Here is a 19,161-nt window from a genome sequence, read left to right as displayed (position 1 = left end):
TATATATATATAGTATTTCAAGCCAAAACGAGCCCAACACGAGCTATTTGTGAACAACGAGTCGTTTTGACAGCCCTACATCTTACTCATGAATGAAAAGATATGGTTTATTTTTTCATCGTTAAAATAGTAATGTTTTCATGTGGTATAAAAGATTATAGTGATATAAATATAAAAAATAAAATTTGGGTTTTAGAAATGTAAAATTGCTCTTATTATATAAATGGGGAAATACCAATCGACCAATGTCAAAACATGGTTGGATGATAATTGATTAAAAGAAAAATTGAGTGAAGATAGTCGACCCATGGCAATCAGGTGATGGAGATTAGATAACGTGAGCCTGTTAAGTGATAATGGTCGAAAAGTAGGTTGGATGATAGTAGTCGAGCATTAGTGATTGGTGGTGGCGACCGTTAATGTCAAATGACATACGAAGAAGGTTCAATAAACATTTAAATCAGATTTGAATATGGATTAACAACATTTGATCATTGGGGGAATGATGATCAAATATGATTTAAGTAAAATTTGAATATTATTTAATGATTATTCAAACATAATGTGAATAAGATACAAATTATATTATTTTTGGCTCGCTATCTCTTTTGAAATTAACTTATGTGAATTATTTTGATATGCATGCTTAAGTTAATTTTCTCATAAACAATAATATATGAAGCCTTGTGCTAATCCTTTTCTATAGATTATGCCCTCCTTAATGATCAATGTTTGAAAAATGAGGAAATATTTTTTAGATGTTAGGATTAGATGTCATGAATGGAAATTTTGAGATGACTAAAGAGAAGTATGGTAGATTAAGAGGCAACTATATGGAAGAATATCTAGCCCAATGTATTGCAATTAGATATGTCATATCATTGCAATTCTAGGATTATGAAAAAAATCCCAAAGCAACAATGGAAATATGCTAATTTTTTGGGGAGATATCTAAAAATGTTTAATTAGAAAAAATAACAAGGTACACATGGGTTAATTTTCTCATTAATGCCAATTGATAAAAGACTTAAATGTGGATCATTATTATAAATTTAGCAATATATATATATATATATAATATATATATATATATAATGATCCACATTTAGAGAGAGAGAGAGAGCCGTGTTCCTAGGTCAGTTAGTAGAGCATCCGCTTCGGCGGTATAAGTTCTCTCTGGTCTTGGGTCTGAATCCCGCCTCTGTCAACTGTTGCCTAAATGGAGGGGGTAAGCAATGCTAGCGAAGCTCAAGGGGATTGGTTGGCGGTTTCGCCCGTCAACCAATCTTTTCATATATATAAGCGTGTTCCCAGGTCAGTTGGTAGAGCATTCACTTCGGCGGTGCAAGTCCCCTATGGTCTAAGGTTCGAATCCCGTTTCTAGCGACTGTGGCCTAAAAGGAGGGGGTCCTCAAATGGGTTGGCTCATGGGGTCCTGACTCGCGCTACCTAGTGATGCTGGCAAAACCCAAAGGGATTGGTTGACAGTTCCACCGAACCGCCAATCAATCTTTATATATATATTAGATCTCTTTATTTGTAGACTATATCTCTTAAATTATACTCTTTAAACCATTGCTATTATTTTATATCTTTTGAATTGCACTCTATTTTATTCATCATAAAAATAGTTGTATTATAACTATTATGGTTGCATGTGCTTTAGTACATCAAAATTTTAATCAACTATGTTAACATCGTTAGAATGCATTCTATTGTATTTGCATAAACAATTTTAGATCTATGTTTGAATTATGATCAAGCCTTGCTTGAATCATGTTAAAAAAAAGCTCTAATCTCGACTCAAACCGTGTTCCAAACGTTGAAATCATATCCGTGCAATATGCGAGCATGAATCTAAGATTTCTCATATATCGTTCTAACCCTGCTTTAACATTGAACCTTGCCCAAACATAATTCGAACCTTAATCAAACCTATGTTATTCGAGTCAAATTTCAACTAAACATTTAGTCCTCAAATGCAATGTTATTTTTGTCCAAACAAAATCTCAAACATATTTTCCCAAACATTAATCCCAATTAATATACATTCCTTCAATTATTACTATTATGAGGCATATAAAGTCACATATATTGTAATGTATTAAAGCAATTAATACTTCAAAGTTAGTGCTTAAGCTAAGATGGCTTCAAGATATATTACCAAAATATTTTTTCCTTTGTTTATTCTTACACATACTTAACAACTATAACAAGCTCATAGAAAACTAAAGTGAAATTTTTAGAGGTCCCAAATGGGAATAGGCAGACTACTAATCTCCTCATCGACGTCGAGATAAAGCGGCAACTGAAAACCACCACCAGCACCTCCGACCACCGCCGCGGCCGCCGCGTGTTCTTCAAACGCTCTTATCTCCTCCAACTCATCCCAATTCACCAACTCTCCTCCATCACTGATCTCTTCTCCCTTCTCCTCCCTTTCCATCGCTTCTTCCACAACCTTCTCTTTCTCCTTTATCACTCCCATTTGCTCCAAAAACTCCCTCAAATCAATCTGCGGCCTCTCCTCATACTGAACCTTAGAAACAGAGCCGCCGCCACCACCGCCCCCACCACCACTACCACCTCTCTTCTTAATCTCCTCCAACCTCTGGTGTATGGAATGAACGCTATGCTGCGCGGTGAGATTAAGCAAGGGCCGGCTTGCGGCGGCGGATACGGGAAGCCAACGGAGAAAGCGGTGGCGGGAAAAAGGTTTGGAATTTGAGAGGGAGGAGGAAGAGCAGGGGAGGGCGCGGAGGTGGGGGAGATTGAGGTAAGCTTCGGGGCCGTAGAGACGGCGAGCGGCGTCGTCGTAGGCAAGGGCGGCTTCTTCGGCGGTGGAGAAGGAGCCGAGCCAGATGCGAGAGCGCTTCTTGGGTTCGCGGATTTCGGCGACCCATTTGCCCCAAGTGCGTTGGCGGACGCCGCGGTAGTCGCAGGAGGAGTTGAGAGGGCCGCCTTTGCCGCGGGAAGGGCCTTTCTTCCATGGACGAGGAGGAGGGCGGCGGAGGAGGTTATCCATGGAGGGGGGGAGAGGGAGGGCGCGGGGAGGGGGATAAGTAAGGGAGGGGAAGAGGTTTAAATGAGTTCACGGTTGAGGTTTTGAGTTTTTGAATACATGTGACCGTTGGGAATCTCTATGGGAGGTTATAAAGGGGGTCTAAAATGTAATTTTCATGTTATGGGATTAATGGGAAAATTTGTTACATGCAAATTTGGAATTGTTTTTAGGAAGGATGTGCAATTTGATGTAAATGATTTTATCATAAGACTTCTTATGGCATTGGAAATATTGTCATTTCCGAATAAGCGCCTAAGTGATTATTATGATTTTTAATTAAAGTGTATACGTATTTATGTGTGTCGCGATTAAATTATTGAAAATTCGTTAAAATTGCAATGTGGGATCGGATTTCGTTGTGGATTTTGATGGTTTGAGTGAGAACTTGAAAATGGATGCAAGATGATGCTAGTTTTGAAAATGTTAATGTTTCAAATGGTAGGTATATAATTGCACTACATTAGAATGTAATAAATTTTAAAGGTTTGCTTACAAATATACCATATATTTTTTTAATATTTACATATCTGAAACTTAAACTTTCATATTTACATACATAATACTCAGATTGTTAATATCAGATCAAAAATATCACGATTATTAAGTTTTTGAAAGTGAAAAACATATTTTCATGCATAGTCTTATGACGCTGAAGTGTTTTAAATATGAATATCAAACTAGGTGTTAGAAATGTAAATACATAAGAATTGTGTGGCATGTGAGTAAAATTCTCTATTTCAAATAATTGACACAAGTTATTACTCCATGAAATGAACAAATGCACTTCTATGTGTTGCTAGCAATGGATCATATTACGTATTCAATTATATGGAAGATTTGCAAACGTACCACTCAATTCCTATGTATTTACATATCTAACACCTAAACTTCAATTTTTTTACGTACATGTCACCTTATCTATGCATGAAAAGATGTATTTCACTTTATAAAAATTTACATGGTGAAATTTTGTTATGTGATGTGAAATATTTGGGTTGTATAAATGTAAAAAAAATAGAATTCAAATGGTAGAAATGCAAATACATAAGAATTTGGGTAGCATGAACGTAAATGCATTCTCCCAAATATACATTAATTACATATTACATATGACAAAAAATTTGCAAAGATTTACAACATATATGTCGTGAGCTGAGAAATAGTTGAACAAAACACCTATGAGAAGAAGAGATAGAGATGATATTAGTTCTTATGTCCCGATGTACGGACAACGATGTATGAAGAGACACGTCATTGACCCTTATTCATACTTACATCCATACGTAATAATCTCTCATTATCGACACTGATTCGAGTACACAAATCTATAACAATAAAGACCAATAAGTTGGGAATATGGCATGCAGACGGCCACATTACCGCCATCTTTGTGCTTGAAATTTTTATTGTAAGAGCTAGTCCACACTTAATGGTGAACATAAATATGCAGAACACATTACGTTCATCATTCGGATGTCTATACAGCACGTATGCGCTGCAACATGATGTGATCTATATCATCGTCGGAAACTAACATTTTCTTCAAAATATGGGAGAGTAAAAAAGCCAACATTATAAGCATGTATCTAAATCATTTAACTTTAGAGATAGAGAGAGAAAGAGATGGAGAGGAGAGAGAGTGAAGAGTAGAAAATAGGCCATTAAAAAACCACCTCCCAAACATTTTAGACATTCACGAGCAGTCAAGTTCACATGCTTCGCTATTTACTACAGGAACATTCCGGCCTGATTCCCGAGACCACTGTCCCTATGATCCTCTCTCTCACTATTTTCCCATGCAGAATTTCTCTCTCTATCTCTATCCTCTCTCTCTCTAACACGTACACTGACAAATACTAGGCTAATCATTTTTTACAGCTAAAATCAAATCGATAACATATTATTCCACAGTGGCATTGGCATGCATACCATTCAACTCATTCATATTACATCAAAGCACCATCATTTTTAACTTTTTAAAATGCTAAATACACTTTTTCATGCATAGGAATGATGGGATGTATGTAAAAATTGAAGTTTGGATGGTAGATATGTAAATATAAAAGAAAGTCTTCCCTTTTTTACATTAGAACTTACACATGTAATCAGTGCAGAACAGTTAAAAAACAAGAGATTGAAAACAATGAGCATTAGCTACAATAGAAATATTGTTCCCTCTCAAAGCAGAAACTGCAAAATTAGATATTACAAGGTTGCAGATTTTTCACATGATTTCTACAGCTGCAAATATGGAAATTTAATTTACTTACAGTACCCAGACCTGATGCTAATTAGCACTTGCTGAGCAGCGCATATCATGAATTAAGTTGCAACAGATAGACTTTCAGCATTTCTGCCGAGAGAAGATCTTTTCACTGTCTCTGAAGCCTTGCCTGCAAAATACCGCAAGGCTTTTCAGTTTATATATTCATTTTTGTAATATGTACACTAAAAACAACAACAACAACAAACATTTATCCCACTACATGCGGTTGGCTACATAAATCTTTTTACTCCCTTTTTACTATTGAGTGTCATATTTTCATTTAATTCTAATATATTAGGATCATTTTTTTATAAGTTTTTTTAGGTCTACCACTACCTTTCTTAACATAAGTCGAATCTCAAGCATCTGCTCTTCTAACCATATCATCAGATGGTCGAACTTTAATATGACCGATCCATCTAAGATGACTCTCTCTAATATTGTTTGCCACTAGAGCTATACCAACATTTTCATGGATAAATTCATTTGTCAGTGTTCTCATCTTAACAACACTTAGCCATAAAGCAACGAATGTCTAGGCAATACTTTTCTATCACACAATAGGCCCGATGCATTCCTCCGCTTCAACCATTCATCCTGAATTCTACTAATATATCACACTTTTCTATAACACTCAAATGATATAATTCTATAATTTAAAAGATAAATCTGAAGCTACTGTCACTTTTAAAAACTTTCTCGCCTTCATTTTGACCCAATTCAAAACTCATATTCAATTACTTCAAACTGACAATAGTTGTGAATTTTTCAACTCTATATTAGGAGAATTTTTGGTAAGTAAGGACATCCTATCATAGCTCTTCTCCCAACACCCTTCAACAAAATGGGGTTACCGAGAGAAAATCGACATCTCCTTGACGTCACTCGCTCCATTATGTTTCACTATAATGTCCCAAAACGTTTCTGGAACGATGTCAATCTTACCGCCACTTATCTCATAAATAAAGACCTTTAAAAAATTCAGAACTTTCGTACCCTTTTATCCGACTTGAGAGTTCTTTCCTAACAATTGGGCTTCTCCACTTTAAACCCCAAAATTTTTGTCTGCACAGCTTTCGTTCGGAACACAGAGCCAACCGAAAGTAAACTTGATTTGAGGTCCATAACATGTGTTTTTCTATGCTACACTGCCACTCAAAAGGGGTATCAATGTCTTGAACATACCACAAATAAAGTCTATGTGAGTATTAATGTCTCCTTTTTTGAAAGTATTCTCTACTTTCCTAACTCGGCCTCACGTGAGGGGGAGCTAGAGTTGTCGGATACCTTTAGTTATCCTACTCCTGTGGATGTTCCTCCCATGCCACTTGCCATCAAGGAACCTTACCTTTGGTTCCTTTTGTTCCACCCATCTCTCCCTCTAATTCAACCTGCACACCCTCCCACTCTTCGTGTCTACACTCATTCTGATGCACCTACTCAGGAGCCCGCTAACCCCTTGCTAGACCTTGAATCCCCTCCAGACAACATGCCCAACACTACTTCGACTCAAGATGAGGAAATCAGTTCCTCTAGTAAGGAACGTAATCATATATATTCTCTCTATCCTGTGGCAAACTATGTCTCCTTTTGCAGATTATCGCCAAACTATAGAGCATTTGCTACGGTCATGATAAATCATCAACTTCCATCTACTATTGAGGCTGATTTAACAGATCGAGCCTGGAAAGATGTTGTCATAGAGGGGATGAATGTCCTTAAGAGAAACCATACTTGGGACATTGTTGATCTTCCTCGAGGCAAAAAAGCAGTGGGATGCCAGTAGTTCTTTAGTATCAAGTTCAAATCTGATGGATCCTCTGATCGCAATAAGGCACAATTGGCCGCCAAAGGGTACTCACAGACCTATGGAGTTGACTACGAGAAGACATTTGCTCCAGTGGCTAAATTAAACACCATTCGAGTTCTCTGATCCCTGACAGTGAATCTGGATTGGCCCTTATTCCAGCTTGATGCCAAAAATGTGTTCCTGAATGGTGATCTTACATAACAGGTTTACATGGCCCTTCCTCCAGGCTTTGACTCCCCTGCCTCCCAGGGGCAAGTATGTAGACTGTAAAAGTCTCTCTATGGACTGAAGCAATCACCACAAGCATGGTTTGGGAAGTTCACAAAAGTGGTGGTAGGCCATGGATTCACTCAGGCTCAATCAAACCACACAATCTTCTTTCGACATTCTTCCAGCAACTAGGTAGCTATTCTTATCGTTTATGTCGATGATATTGTTCTCACAGGGAATGATCTAATAACATTGAAATCTTTGAAAGACATTCATGTTGCCTCCTTTGAGATGAAAGAATTGGAATCTCTCTGTTACTTCTTAGGCATGCAAGTTGTTTGATCATCTCAGGGCAGTTGTTTGTCTCAACAGAAATAAGCCATTGACCATTTGACAACTTCTGTGCAAACCAATAGCTCTTCTGATATAACTAAATGAAAAACTTCTTAATGTTCTAAAGGCAGTTCTTGTAAACAAGACTCGCTACCAGTACCTTGTGGGGAAACTCAAAAACCTTGTCCATACACCCCCCAACACATGTCACGCAGTTGAGATAGTAAGTCAATTCATGCATGACCCCTATGAGCACCATCTCCAAATTGTCCATCAAACTCTCCACTATTTAAAAGATACATCAGGCTCAGATTTGTATTTTTCCAGCCACACCTCTCGCAATATTGTTGTTTTCACATATGCTGAATGGGTCGGATCCATCCATGATCGGCGATCTATCTCAGGGTATTGCTCATTTGTGTGAGGAAACCTGGTCACGTGGAAAAGCAAAAAGCAGTCCATGGTTGCCCGAAGCAGTGCTGAAGCAGAATTTAGATCCATGTCAATAGAAATTTGTGAGGTTCTCTGGTTACGCATCATATTCTGATAACTGTGTATTCTAGTCTTTGTTCCGCTACAGTTGATTTGTGATAACAAGGTAGTCATTTACATTGCTCACAACCTGGTACAACATGATCGCACTAAGCACGTTGAGATTGACCGACACTTCATCAAGAAAAAACTTGAGTCCGGAAAATTTTGAGTTCCGTTTTTGTTATCCAGTAGCCAACTGACAAATATCCTCATAAAGAACCTTCCTCGGCCACTATTCAATGATTTCACGTCCAAATTGACATCTATACTTCAACTTGAGGGGGGTATTAGAATATTTTAATGGCTAGTAATAGCCATTATTTAATTCTGATTATTCTGAATTATTTCCTTTGATTTCCTTCCTTTTTCTATATTATTCTGTTTTATTTTTTCCCTTTATATTATATCCTGAATTTAACTTTTCCTTTTTAGTTGATCCTGTAATGGGTATATATACCCATCTTTGTATCAATAAGATGTATTCTGGTTTTATTTTAACAATATATATAGCACAAAATTCTCATGTATTTACATATCTCACACCTAAACGTTATATTTAAACACAGACTCAAATCTTTAATATCACATCAAAAATAACACTATTATCACTTTTTAAAAGTAAAATACACATGTTCATCCATAGATTTAAATCACCAAAATGCTATGTACGTAAATATGAATGTTTAGGTGTGAGATATGTAAATGCTTAATAATTGTGTCCTATGTATGTAAATCTCCCATAAAAAAAGGAAAGGTTAAATGAAAGTGTGCCTCGGATTCTTACAATCCTTTTCTGCTTTTCGTCTGCTGCGCCATAGAAGGAGAACTGGTGTACCAGGAAAACCCACATTTGATCTTAGCTGCTTCTCCATATAACGTCTATATGTATCAGGAAAAAGTTTTGCATCATTAACAAAGAAAACAAAAGTTGGAGGACGAATAGCGGCCTGTGAAAAAGTGATGAAAATGAGTACTACAGCACTTACGGTAGAAAAAAAAAGTTTCATATTTACAATTTCATACAAAAAACATGAAAAAGAAAATCATGCAAACAAGAAGAGCATAATCTTGCAAATGGCTTCTATTTCATTGATGAGTACTGAAAAGAGGTAATGGATTGTAAATAGCTTATAGAATATTTGATGTAGGAAGTATATTGTTTTAAAAGATTGATAACAAATCATGGTTACTAAATCCTAAACTAGCTAAGAGTAATAAATAGAATGTTTTGAGATTAAACATGTTGAGTAAATTAAACTACTCCCATGGACTTGGAACTGATAATCAATTTGTCCCTCAGGTTACCAATTTTCCCATTGAATCTAGTTTCAAGTGTGTTCTTCTCATTAATTACATTGTTACCAAAAAATATATAAAAATGCAACACTGATGACCTCCCCCAACTGGTTGCTTGACTTCGACTTTGCTTTTATTTAGGTTACTAATAAAATGGTGAGTATTGGAAAAAACAATATTTTCTAATTTATAATTATATAGGTAGGATAAAACAAAACAAAATAAAAGATAATATCCTCAATAAGGAAAAAGAATATATTATAATAATAATTAATACAAATAATTTAGGCCATAGATATGATTAGCACTCCCTCATTAACTTCGTTATGTTTTTAAGTCTATTTTTTGCCCTACGAAGAAAATGTGTCACAATGAATTAAGTCGTGGGTCATACTATGACGTGAATGAGGAATTAGGGTTGCATTTTTTCCACAATCAAATTATCATGAAATATGTTAACTTTTGAGACTTGAGCTGCATATTTTCATCCATAGGAAAATGGTATAAATACACATTACACGACTCAAATAAAAGAAAGACTAAATAACAGGAAAAACATAAATTCAGAAATAAACCACATAGAAAATACATAAAATGGAAACATAAGCAAATAAAATAAAGGCAAAAATAATAATTCTAATAATCCCCCTCAAGTTCGCAAGATGTTCGTCATGTTCAACTTGGATTTGAAGTCATTAAACAATGACCGAAGAAGATTATTGGTAAGAATATCCGCTAATTGAGCATTGGATGAGACAAATGAAACACAAATCTCTCCTAAATTGAGCTTCTCCATAGTGAAGTATTGATCACTCTCTACATGCTTGATATAATCATGTTGGACCAAATTATGAGCAATGTTAATGAGAACTTTATTAACATAGAATAGTTGTAGAGGAGCAGAGACCAGCATACGTAATTTACGGAGCATGATGGTAACTAGAGAGTTTCACATATACTCAAGGACATGGAGCAAAACTCCACTTCACCACTGCTCTGAGCCACAACCGATTGTTTATACTTTTCTAAGTGAAAAGATTTCTCCGCACAAACGAGCAATACCTAAAGGTAGATCATTGATCATGGGCGAACATGACCGAATCAGCGTTCGTATAAGCAACAATAGACCGAGAAGTGTAGTACGAGAAAAACAAACCTGAGCCCGATGTGCCTTTTAAGTAATGAATAATACTGTGGACAACTTGGAGATAGTGTTCATAGGGATCATGCATGAATTGACACACAATACCAACCGCATGGCAAATTTTTGGGCCAGTATGGGAGAGGTAAACAAGTTTTCCCACATGATGTTGCTAGTGAGTCTTGTTCACCTAAACTGCATTGGGAACATCAAATAATTTCTCATTGGGATCCATTGGGACATCCACTGGTTTGCAAAGAAGAAGGTTATTCTCTTACAACAGTTCAAGCACATATTTGCGTTGAGATAGGCAAATGCGCCGAGATGACAGAGCAACTTCCATGCCTAAGTAGTACAGGAGCGGCCCAAAGTCCTTCATTTCAAAGAAAGTAGCAAGAATGTTTTTCAGATACTCCAGTATTGGTAGATCATCACTTGTGAGCACAATATCGTCAACATAGATGATAAGCATAGCAATTTGACCACTGAAGGAATGTTAAAAGAAAAGTGTATGATCTGATTGGGTCTGAGAAATCCATAGCCCATTACCTTCTTTGCGAACTTATCAAATCAAGCTCTTATGGTTTGCTTCAGTCCATAGAGGACTTCCGCAGTTGACACACTTGTCCCCGGGAAAAGGTAGAGTCAGAGCCTGGAGAGAGGCACATGTTCAACTCCTTTGTAAGATCACCATTTAGGAAAGCACTCTTGACATCAAGCTTGAAAAAGGGCCAGTCCAAATTCACAACAAGGGATAACAGGACCTGAATGGTGTTTAATTCAGTAATCGGAGCAAATATCTTATCATAGTCAACTTTGTATGTTTGTGAGTAGTCTTTGGCGACCAACCGTGTCTTGTTGCTTTTAAAGGGTCCATCGGTTAAATTTGGTGCTAAAAATCTAGCAGCACCCCGTTGCATTCTTACTTGGAGGAAGATCCACAACATCCTACTTATGATTTTGCTGAAGGGCATTCATCTCATCCATTACTGCAACTTTCCTGGAAGGGTTTGCTAATGATGCCTTAATAGTGGATGGAAGATAATGATTTGTCAGGGCAGTAGTAAAAGCTTTGTAGATTAGCGATAAACCGTGAAAAGAGATATTTTACCATGGAATAAAGAGTGCTTGTCAGATTACATACATCAATAGGAGAACTCACCTCCTCATTTGGAGTTGGGTTTGTTTCGGGGATGTCGCTCGGAGTGGATTTCAAATCCTGTAAAGAGGTAGCGGCCTAGCGGGCTCCAGAGTAGGAACTTCAGAACGAGTGCGCCGAGTACAGACACGAAGGGTGGGAGGAGGGTCTGGTTGTTTGGTAGGTGGCAGATCCAGAGGGACAGAGAGCTCATCGAATATAGTGGTTGGAGAAATATCCACAAGATTTAGATAAGGAACAGTGTCTAAAAAATCTAGCTCCCCCCACCAGAGGCAGTGATGGGGAAGTAGGGGACACTTTCAAAGAAGGAGGGAGACATCAGCCACGTAGAATTTATTTGTGACAAAATCAAGACACTGATAGCCTTTTTGAGTGGCAGAATATCCAAGGAAGACACATTTTATTGACCTGGGATCAAGTTTACTATGAGTAAGTGCAGTGCTCCAAAAAAAGGCCATGAAACCTAAATTCAAGAGTGGTGAAGGAACGATAGATGGGGATACATGACATCAAGATGGCTAATGGATTTTTGAAGTCGTAAATTTTTTTGGAGACTATTAATGAGTAGGTGACAGTAAGCACTGCATCATTCAAAAACCTTTCAGGATATTAGAATGAAATATAATGAAACAAGCCACTTTGAGAAGGTGTCGTGTTTTTCTCTCGACTATCTCATTATGTTGAGGAGCGTCCGTAAACGAGTAATAATGGAAGATGCCCTTACTTACCAAGAATTCACCTCATATAGAGTTAAAAATTTACAATTATTGTCAGTTCGAAGGACTTGAATTGATGTTTTGAATTGGATCAAAATGAAGGAGTAAATGTTTTTTTAAGTGAAGATAGCTTCAGATTTATCTTTTAAGATATAAACCCACATCATTCGAGTGTGGTCATCAATCAAGGTAAAGAACCATTGTTTATAACAGTAGCAGAGAGTGTGAGATGGTCCTCATAAGCCACTGTAAATAAATGAAAAAAAAAGTGGAAGGCGTGCAACAGTGGAGTGGATATGGCAATGATATTTAGCTAATTGACAAATCTCACATTTGAAACTAGCAAAATTTTTATTAGTAAACATCGGCGGTTATAATTGTTTTAAATATTTAAAACTAGAATGACCCAAACGATAATACAACAGCATAATAGCGCATTCAGGGGATCGAGAAAAACTGCAGCTGCTGGAAGAAGTGTCCTCGTTTTCCGTATCTTTCTCTTGGAAAAAGTAGAGGTCGGCTACCCACTTAATAGTTCCAATCATCTTTACCGAACGGTAATTCAAAAAGACCCCAACATCAAGAGAAAAATGAACAATGCAATCAATGTCACATGTCAACTTACTGACAGATAAAAAGTTTATACTTCAATAGAAGTACATGTAACAGATTTCAGAGTTAGACCGGTTGTTAATACAACCGACCTACCAACAACTGAATTACAAGAGTCATTAGCAATTTTAATTGTATCTTTCCTAAAGCATAGATAATTGTTGACCTCATTTTTAGTGAGGTCTTAGTCTCCTACTCTTAGAACCTAGGATCTAGCTTTAGGAGTTCTTATTGACCATCCTAGCGGACTAGCAATGTAGCTCACCTCCCATAGAACTTCAAGCCACTTATTGACTCATTTTCGAGAAGAAGTAGCATGAGTGGTTCCAAGCACTCAATTTCTAGTTGCAAGGGCTAAGGACCAACATGTAGAGGGCCCGAAATGAATTCCTATAGGATCAAACAGCCTTAGGTGAACCCTTTGTGACTCGATTACTCGTGAACGCCGCAATTCACGCAATCACTGCACGCACCACACACGTCTTTGACTTGAATCCACTCGCCCGTCGGCGAACTCGTCCGGACGACCTTGAATGACGAAACGGACAGTGCCGACGCGTCCGGAACGTCAACTTTAGCTAGGAATGACACCCGTATTGCTAGAGTTATGCGCGCGCATAAATGACAAGGAAATCGATATAATTTTTTCTTTAGTAGGATGCAGGCCCGGTCTCTACTCATGTTCAACTCGGATTCGATTCAGGCTGGACTCGAGCCTGAACAAGAGTTAAGTAATTTAAATTTCAAATTTCAAATTTCAAATGAAAAATTTCAAATGAAATATGAAATATTTAATTCAGTTTTAATGAAATTAAATTATGAGTTATCATATGCCAAATAAAACTCCTCCCCCGTTTGAAAATTCATCAATTACCCGCCCATTATCGCATAACCGACTTTTTGGAATTCCTCGAATACAAGATCCCGCTTAGCTCCTTCCTGGCATTCGATCTCTTCTTCTCCGGCTCGTCCATTCTCCTCTGCACCGAAACCCCTCTCTCGAATCGCCATCTCCCTCACTCGCCTACTCGCCTCTGCCCCTCACACGCCTCACCTTCTTGCGCGACCTTCTCTCGCACTCACCTGCTCGCCTCCTCCCTGCGCCGAAGACCACGACCTGCTTTGCCTTCCACTCCCGCATCTTCCCCGCTCGCCCCGAAAGCCCCGCTCTCGCCTTCTTCCCCGCGTACGATCCGAACCCCACTGCTCGCTTCTTCTCGCTCGACCTCGCTCGCCTGCTTGATCCTGATCTCCCGCACTCGCTCCGCTCGATCCCGCTCCCTCCTACTTCCCTCTCGCGCGACCGAGGCCCTCTTCCTCGCTCCTGCTCTATATGTCGAAGAGCTCCTTCTTCCTCCCGCTCTCTCTCTGCTCGATCCCGCCTCCCGCGCCGAATTTCTCACTTGAGAGAAACCCTCGCTCCTCTCTCTCTGCGAACGTCGAAGCCTTCGCTTCCCCCGCTCGATCGAAGGCCAAAATCACTCCCTCACCTCTCGATCAAACCCGAGACCAGAGATTCAGTAGCACTTCTCTTTTTCCTCCTTCCCTCGGTGAGGTCCAGCCGGAGTCCCTTCTTCTCCCAGCCGACAGTCCTGCAGGAAAAGATTTGGACGAAAGTCAGTTGTGCATGCGCCGCCTGTCTAACCCAATCCTCTGATCGTTACTTCTCTCTGAGTTCTTGCAAAATCCCAAACAAAAAATAATAATTACATTTTCTGTGGATTTTATTTTTGTCCAATTTGTGCTCAAGATCTTGTTATTTATGTTGTTGTGTTTCTATTTCCGATAGTTTTTTTTTTTTACTCAACTTATGTTGTCTCCCTCTCTCTGTTTAGGGGATTGGTTAATGATTTGATTCCTTCTTTTTGTTGACCAAAGTTTAACGGCGAACTGTGTTATGAAATGTTGACTGCTCCTTTTAAGTTTTGATATTTAACACGACAGATTTTCTTCGAGTTGCCTAATTGTTGTTATGTATATTTTTGAAACTTAGGCAGTTGCAGTTAAATTTGTGACATGCTTGTGGATTGATTGGAACGATATCAAGGGAAGATTTTCTGGTGATGCTAATTGACAACAACATTTGTAGTTATTTGTATTTTTAATGTTGTTATGGCCCTGCAAGTATTGAAAATTTATTTTATATGTTTTCGGCAATTTAAAAGTTTAAATGACCTTGTGGTTGCTTTCATGTAGGATTAGATAAATTTAGATTCCGGTTTCAATTGTATAATTTTTGGTCAAGCATGTGATGAATCTCGTGTTGATTTGGGCTTGCAATAATACCTGTTTTGGAGAAGGTTTTAAACACCTTTTGGGTCAATCAAAACACTGTCTTGGAACATACTTAAGCACTCTTCTCGAGACTTTATTTAATTACAGTTGTTGAAAGAATTGAAGCGATTTCATGAACAATTCACTTTCTGCTTTCCCCTTTTTGGTTGCTAGTTTTTGGGGGTGGATCGTCTGCTTTTTTTTTATTTTGTTTGTTTCTTTCCAATGGTCAAGTCAAAAAATGAGAATTTCTGATTTAATTACTTGGAAAACACTTAATTGCGGGTAGAACATCATTTTAGGCACAAACCAAAGTATAGGCTTCCTAGATTTTAAGAGCACACCCTAGGTGAGAGTCCATTCACCTAGCCCTCAAGGTAGGCTTCCTAGAGTTTTAAGAGCACACCCTAAGTGAGAGTCCATTCACCTAGCCCTCAATGTAGGCTTCCTAGACTTTAGGTGCACACCTTAAGTGAGAGTTCATCCACCTAATTCTCAGCATAGACTTCCTAAATTTTAGGAGCACACCCTAGGTGAGAGTCCATTCACTTAGCCCTCAATGTAGGTTTCCTAGAGTTTTAGGAGCACACCCTAGGTGAGAATCCATTCACCTAGCCCTCAATGTAGGTTTCCTAGAGTTTTAGGAGCACACCCTAGGTGAGATCACCTAGGTAATAGTTCATCTACTTAATTTTCAGTGTAAGATTTCTAGATTTCAGGAGCACACCCTAGGTGAGAGTTCATCTACCTAATTTTCAGGATTTCAGTAGCACACCCTAGGTGAGAGTTCATCTACCTAATTTTTTAGTGCAGATTTCTTAGATTTTAGGAGCACACCTTAGGTGAGCGTTCATCTACCTAATTTTTGAATGAATAATGAAATTAGACATTTGACCCTAATTCACAAACTAAATAAGACTCTAGATATGAGGATGTGCTGAGACATAGTTCATGCTTCATTAATCAAATCAATAGTGAAATTTCCGCTATGACTTAACATATAGTGAAACACAGTGCACCGGGATTTGAGTTTGAACTTTACACTCAAATCTTCCTGGTAATTGGAGACATTTGTTAATGTCACATATGAATCATCGGACTAAGATAAGTCTAGGGTCCAGGTGGCGAGGGCGATGACGACATTGCTTATGTGTATTGTTTATATGTGTTTAAACGAGGGATACGAGGTTAGATTATTAGAATAGTATCTCCTACCTCAAGGATCTTCAAGGAACTTCAATAAGGGAGAGGGAAGAACCTATGACACTATTCGCCGATTCTTGGTGGGATCGTTGCCCCCGACACTCTTAGGTTGTCAGTAGTTTTAACACGATTAGAGTGACTAGTATGTGGACTGTACGACTTTACAAAATAATTACAAAAATAAACTAAAAATCCCTTTTGCATGTTAAAAAGAACTCTGCATTTGCATAAAAAAGAAAAAAAGATTTAAATAATAACTTTTGCATGAAAATCTTTCTATAAAAATTTATAAAGGTCCACAGTTAGTCACTTGGATTGAGGTTAAGGACTACCTTCTATAAATTGTTGGGCCGGTAACTCCTGTTCAAGATCGGGAAGCACACAGCCCAGCTCTGAGCTCCCCCACTTTCATCAAGTTCTTATACTCAGTCCTGATCTGTCATATGTGGTTACAGGTTTCTTTTGCTTGTGATTTCTACTACTCGTTTTTATGACTTTCATATTGGGTTTTCTTGTCTTATTTATTTTTCTTGCAAGTATGTTTACATATGTTGCAAATCATACTATGATCACAATATTAGTCGCACAAAAATAGCAGATGCCCAGGTACGTTTTTACAGTTTATCTACAGCATTTTAGTTTACTGTATTTTACCTTTCAAGTATTTTTTATTTACCTGCAATTTGACTACTCTGCATGCAAAAATAAAACCAAACATTAACACCAAAACTGTGAAACACAAATCAACAATCTCAAACACTTAAACCTGGAGCCGTCGCGACGATAGGAGCTTGGAGCCAACTTTGTGGACAACAAGGTGAGGAATGCAGACCGAGCATCAAGAGGATCTCCTTAGCATTATCCCTTCCTAGTATAATAACAACCCATAGGACTTCGAGGTAGCTCGCCTAGCGAGACGTAAATCCTCACTCCCTTTTTAGGCTCCTGTACAACTATGTTGTGCAGCATAAGTCTGCTGACCTCATTTTTAGCGAGGTCTAGTCTTCCTCTTAGGGTTTAGGATCTAGCCTTAGGTATCTCCCTTTGACTATCTTAGAACCTTAGAAATGGGACCCGCCTCGTTTTAGAAATTCAATCCGCTTCTGTACTCTTTTGTGGTTCCAAGTGTGTGGTATCGACTTCTAGCATTTAGAAGAGTGAAACCAACATGAGGAAACTCAAAAGGGATCCCTATAGGACCTTTAAGCCTTAGGGTTACCTTTTACACAATTCGCACTTTCGCGCGCACAAACTTCGCAATTCGGAGAGTCGACGCGTCCGATCGCCACAATTCACATCGCTTGCACTATTATTTGTCGAAGACTCGAGTAAACTTGTCGAGGCGATCGATCGCGGGTCGAAATTATGTGAAATTTGAATTTCAACGCGTTTTTGACCCGATTGTCGACGACGTCGTCTGAGCGACCCCGGATGACAAAACGGACTGTACCGGCGCGTCCAGACCGTCGATTTTGCCTAGGGAGGACACCTATTTTGTTACGTCTCCGCGCGCGAATGAATCGAATATAATTTAATATATATATATATATATTTATATATATAATTAATCTATATTAAAACTATTTTTTCCCCTTTCCTCTTTAAGCCCTAACTCCCCATTCTCCGCGTCTGAGCTCTGCCTCCCTTCCTTCTCTCGTTCGCGCGTCTGTCCTCTCCCTTTCTCGGTCTCGAGCCGAGCAAGCTCTTCCTCCTCCACGCGAGAGAAGGTTGACTTCTTATTCGTCCTTGCCCGACACTCTCTGCCCGCGGCCTTCCTTCCCGAAACCGCACCAGTCGTTCTGTGTTGTGGTTTTCCTTTTCTTGGTAGTTTGACTCTGGGAAGCTGGTTCCCTGGTACACTGGAATGACATATTTTCTCTTCTTCCCGATGCTTCCCTCGCTGCCATTGGTCTCGCCGCTCGGTCCGAGAGACTTCGTTGGTTTCGCCTTCTGTGAGCAGGGAGCGCGTCCTTTTTCTTTGGCCCCATTCGAGTGCCGTGGACCGTTGGGGGTGGTCTTCTTTCTCTTCTCCTCTATTCTCTGCCTATAAACACAGCTCCTTTTGAAGATTTTGAGGTTGTTGGAAAAGTTTTCTGAGAGGAGAGTAGAAATTTTGGCTGTGAGGAGTTTGGGAAGAGAATTTCTGTGAGAGCGTTTCTTTGATGCGAATTCTTGTGTTGCAGTGCTTTTTACATTGGCGTTAAGGAGGTACCATTCTTCCCCCTCTTCTTCGGTGCTCTGTTTCCTTTCGATTTTCCCTCTGCCGAGCCTTTGAGCTTGCCTCTATTAGATGATACAGCATGCTAGCTCTCTTTACTTTCATATATTTCGAAGCATTCGCTCTAAGAGCATGTGAAGGATGAAATGTGAGCATATTTTAGGATTTAAATTTGAATATTTGCTTAAAGTATTGGTGATATGACATGTTCTTTGTTTATCCTATCATATTTGTGTTGGTAGCGATTGGGATAATTGAAGCATGGTTTTTGGAATAATTTCTACTTCTCTTGCAAGCATGTTGGGATGTGTATTGTTAAACTTTC

The 19,161-nt window shown here is 38.6% G+C and overlaps 2 protein-coding genes across 3 annotated transcripts in view; both read right to left on the bottom strand.

Moving 5' to 3' along the window:
- Positions 1 to 2,199: 2,199 nt before the first annotated feature.
- On the bottom strand, positions 2,200 to 3,025 carry LOC110020714 (dehydration-responsive element-binding protein 2E). Its single transcript, XM_020718907.1, has one exon. It carries the CDS (start codon positions 3,023 to 3,025, stop codon positions 2,243 to 2,245), a length of 783 nt encoding a protein of 260 aa, XP_020574566.1. The 3' UTR covers positions 2,200 to 2,242.
- Positions 3,026 to 5,116: 2,091 nt separating this feature from the next.
- Positions 5,117 to 19,161, bottom strand: part of LOC110020728 (GTPase Der) — a 47,717-nt gene continuing 33,672 nt past the window's right edge. The window contains exons 11-12 of one of the 2 annotated variants that reach the window (XM_020718920.1): positions 9,002 to 9,164; positions 5,117 to 5,457 (exon numbers count right to left, since the gene is read on the bottom strand). In XM_020718920.1, coding sequence (XP_020574579.1) covers positions 5,387 to 5,457; positions 9,002 to 9,164 — 234 coding nt within the window. In that variant the 3' untranslated portion in view covers positions 5,117 to 5,386. The remainder of the gene's footprint in view (positions 5,458 to 9,001; positions 9,165 to 19,161) is intronic. The other variant, XM_020718922.1, reaches the window with a different exon arrangement.

This window comes from Phalaenopsis equestris, unplaced genomic scaffold, assembly GCF_001263595.1.
Source record: "Phalaenopsis equestris unplaced genomic scaffold, ASM126359v1 Scaffold000107, whole genome shotgun sequence".
Lineage (NCBI taxonomy): Eukaryota > Viridiplantae > Streptophyta > Magnoliopsida > Asparagales > Orchidaceae > Phalaenopsis > Phalaenopsis equestris.
Note: the sequence above shows the minus strand (reverse complement) of the source record. Positions and strands in the feature narration are given on the sequence as shown.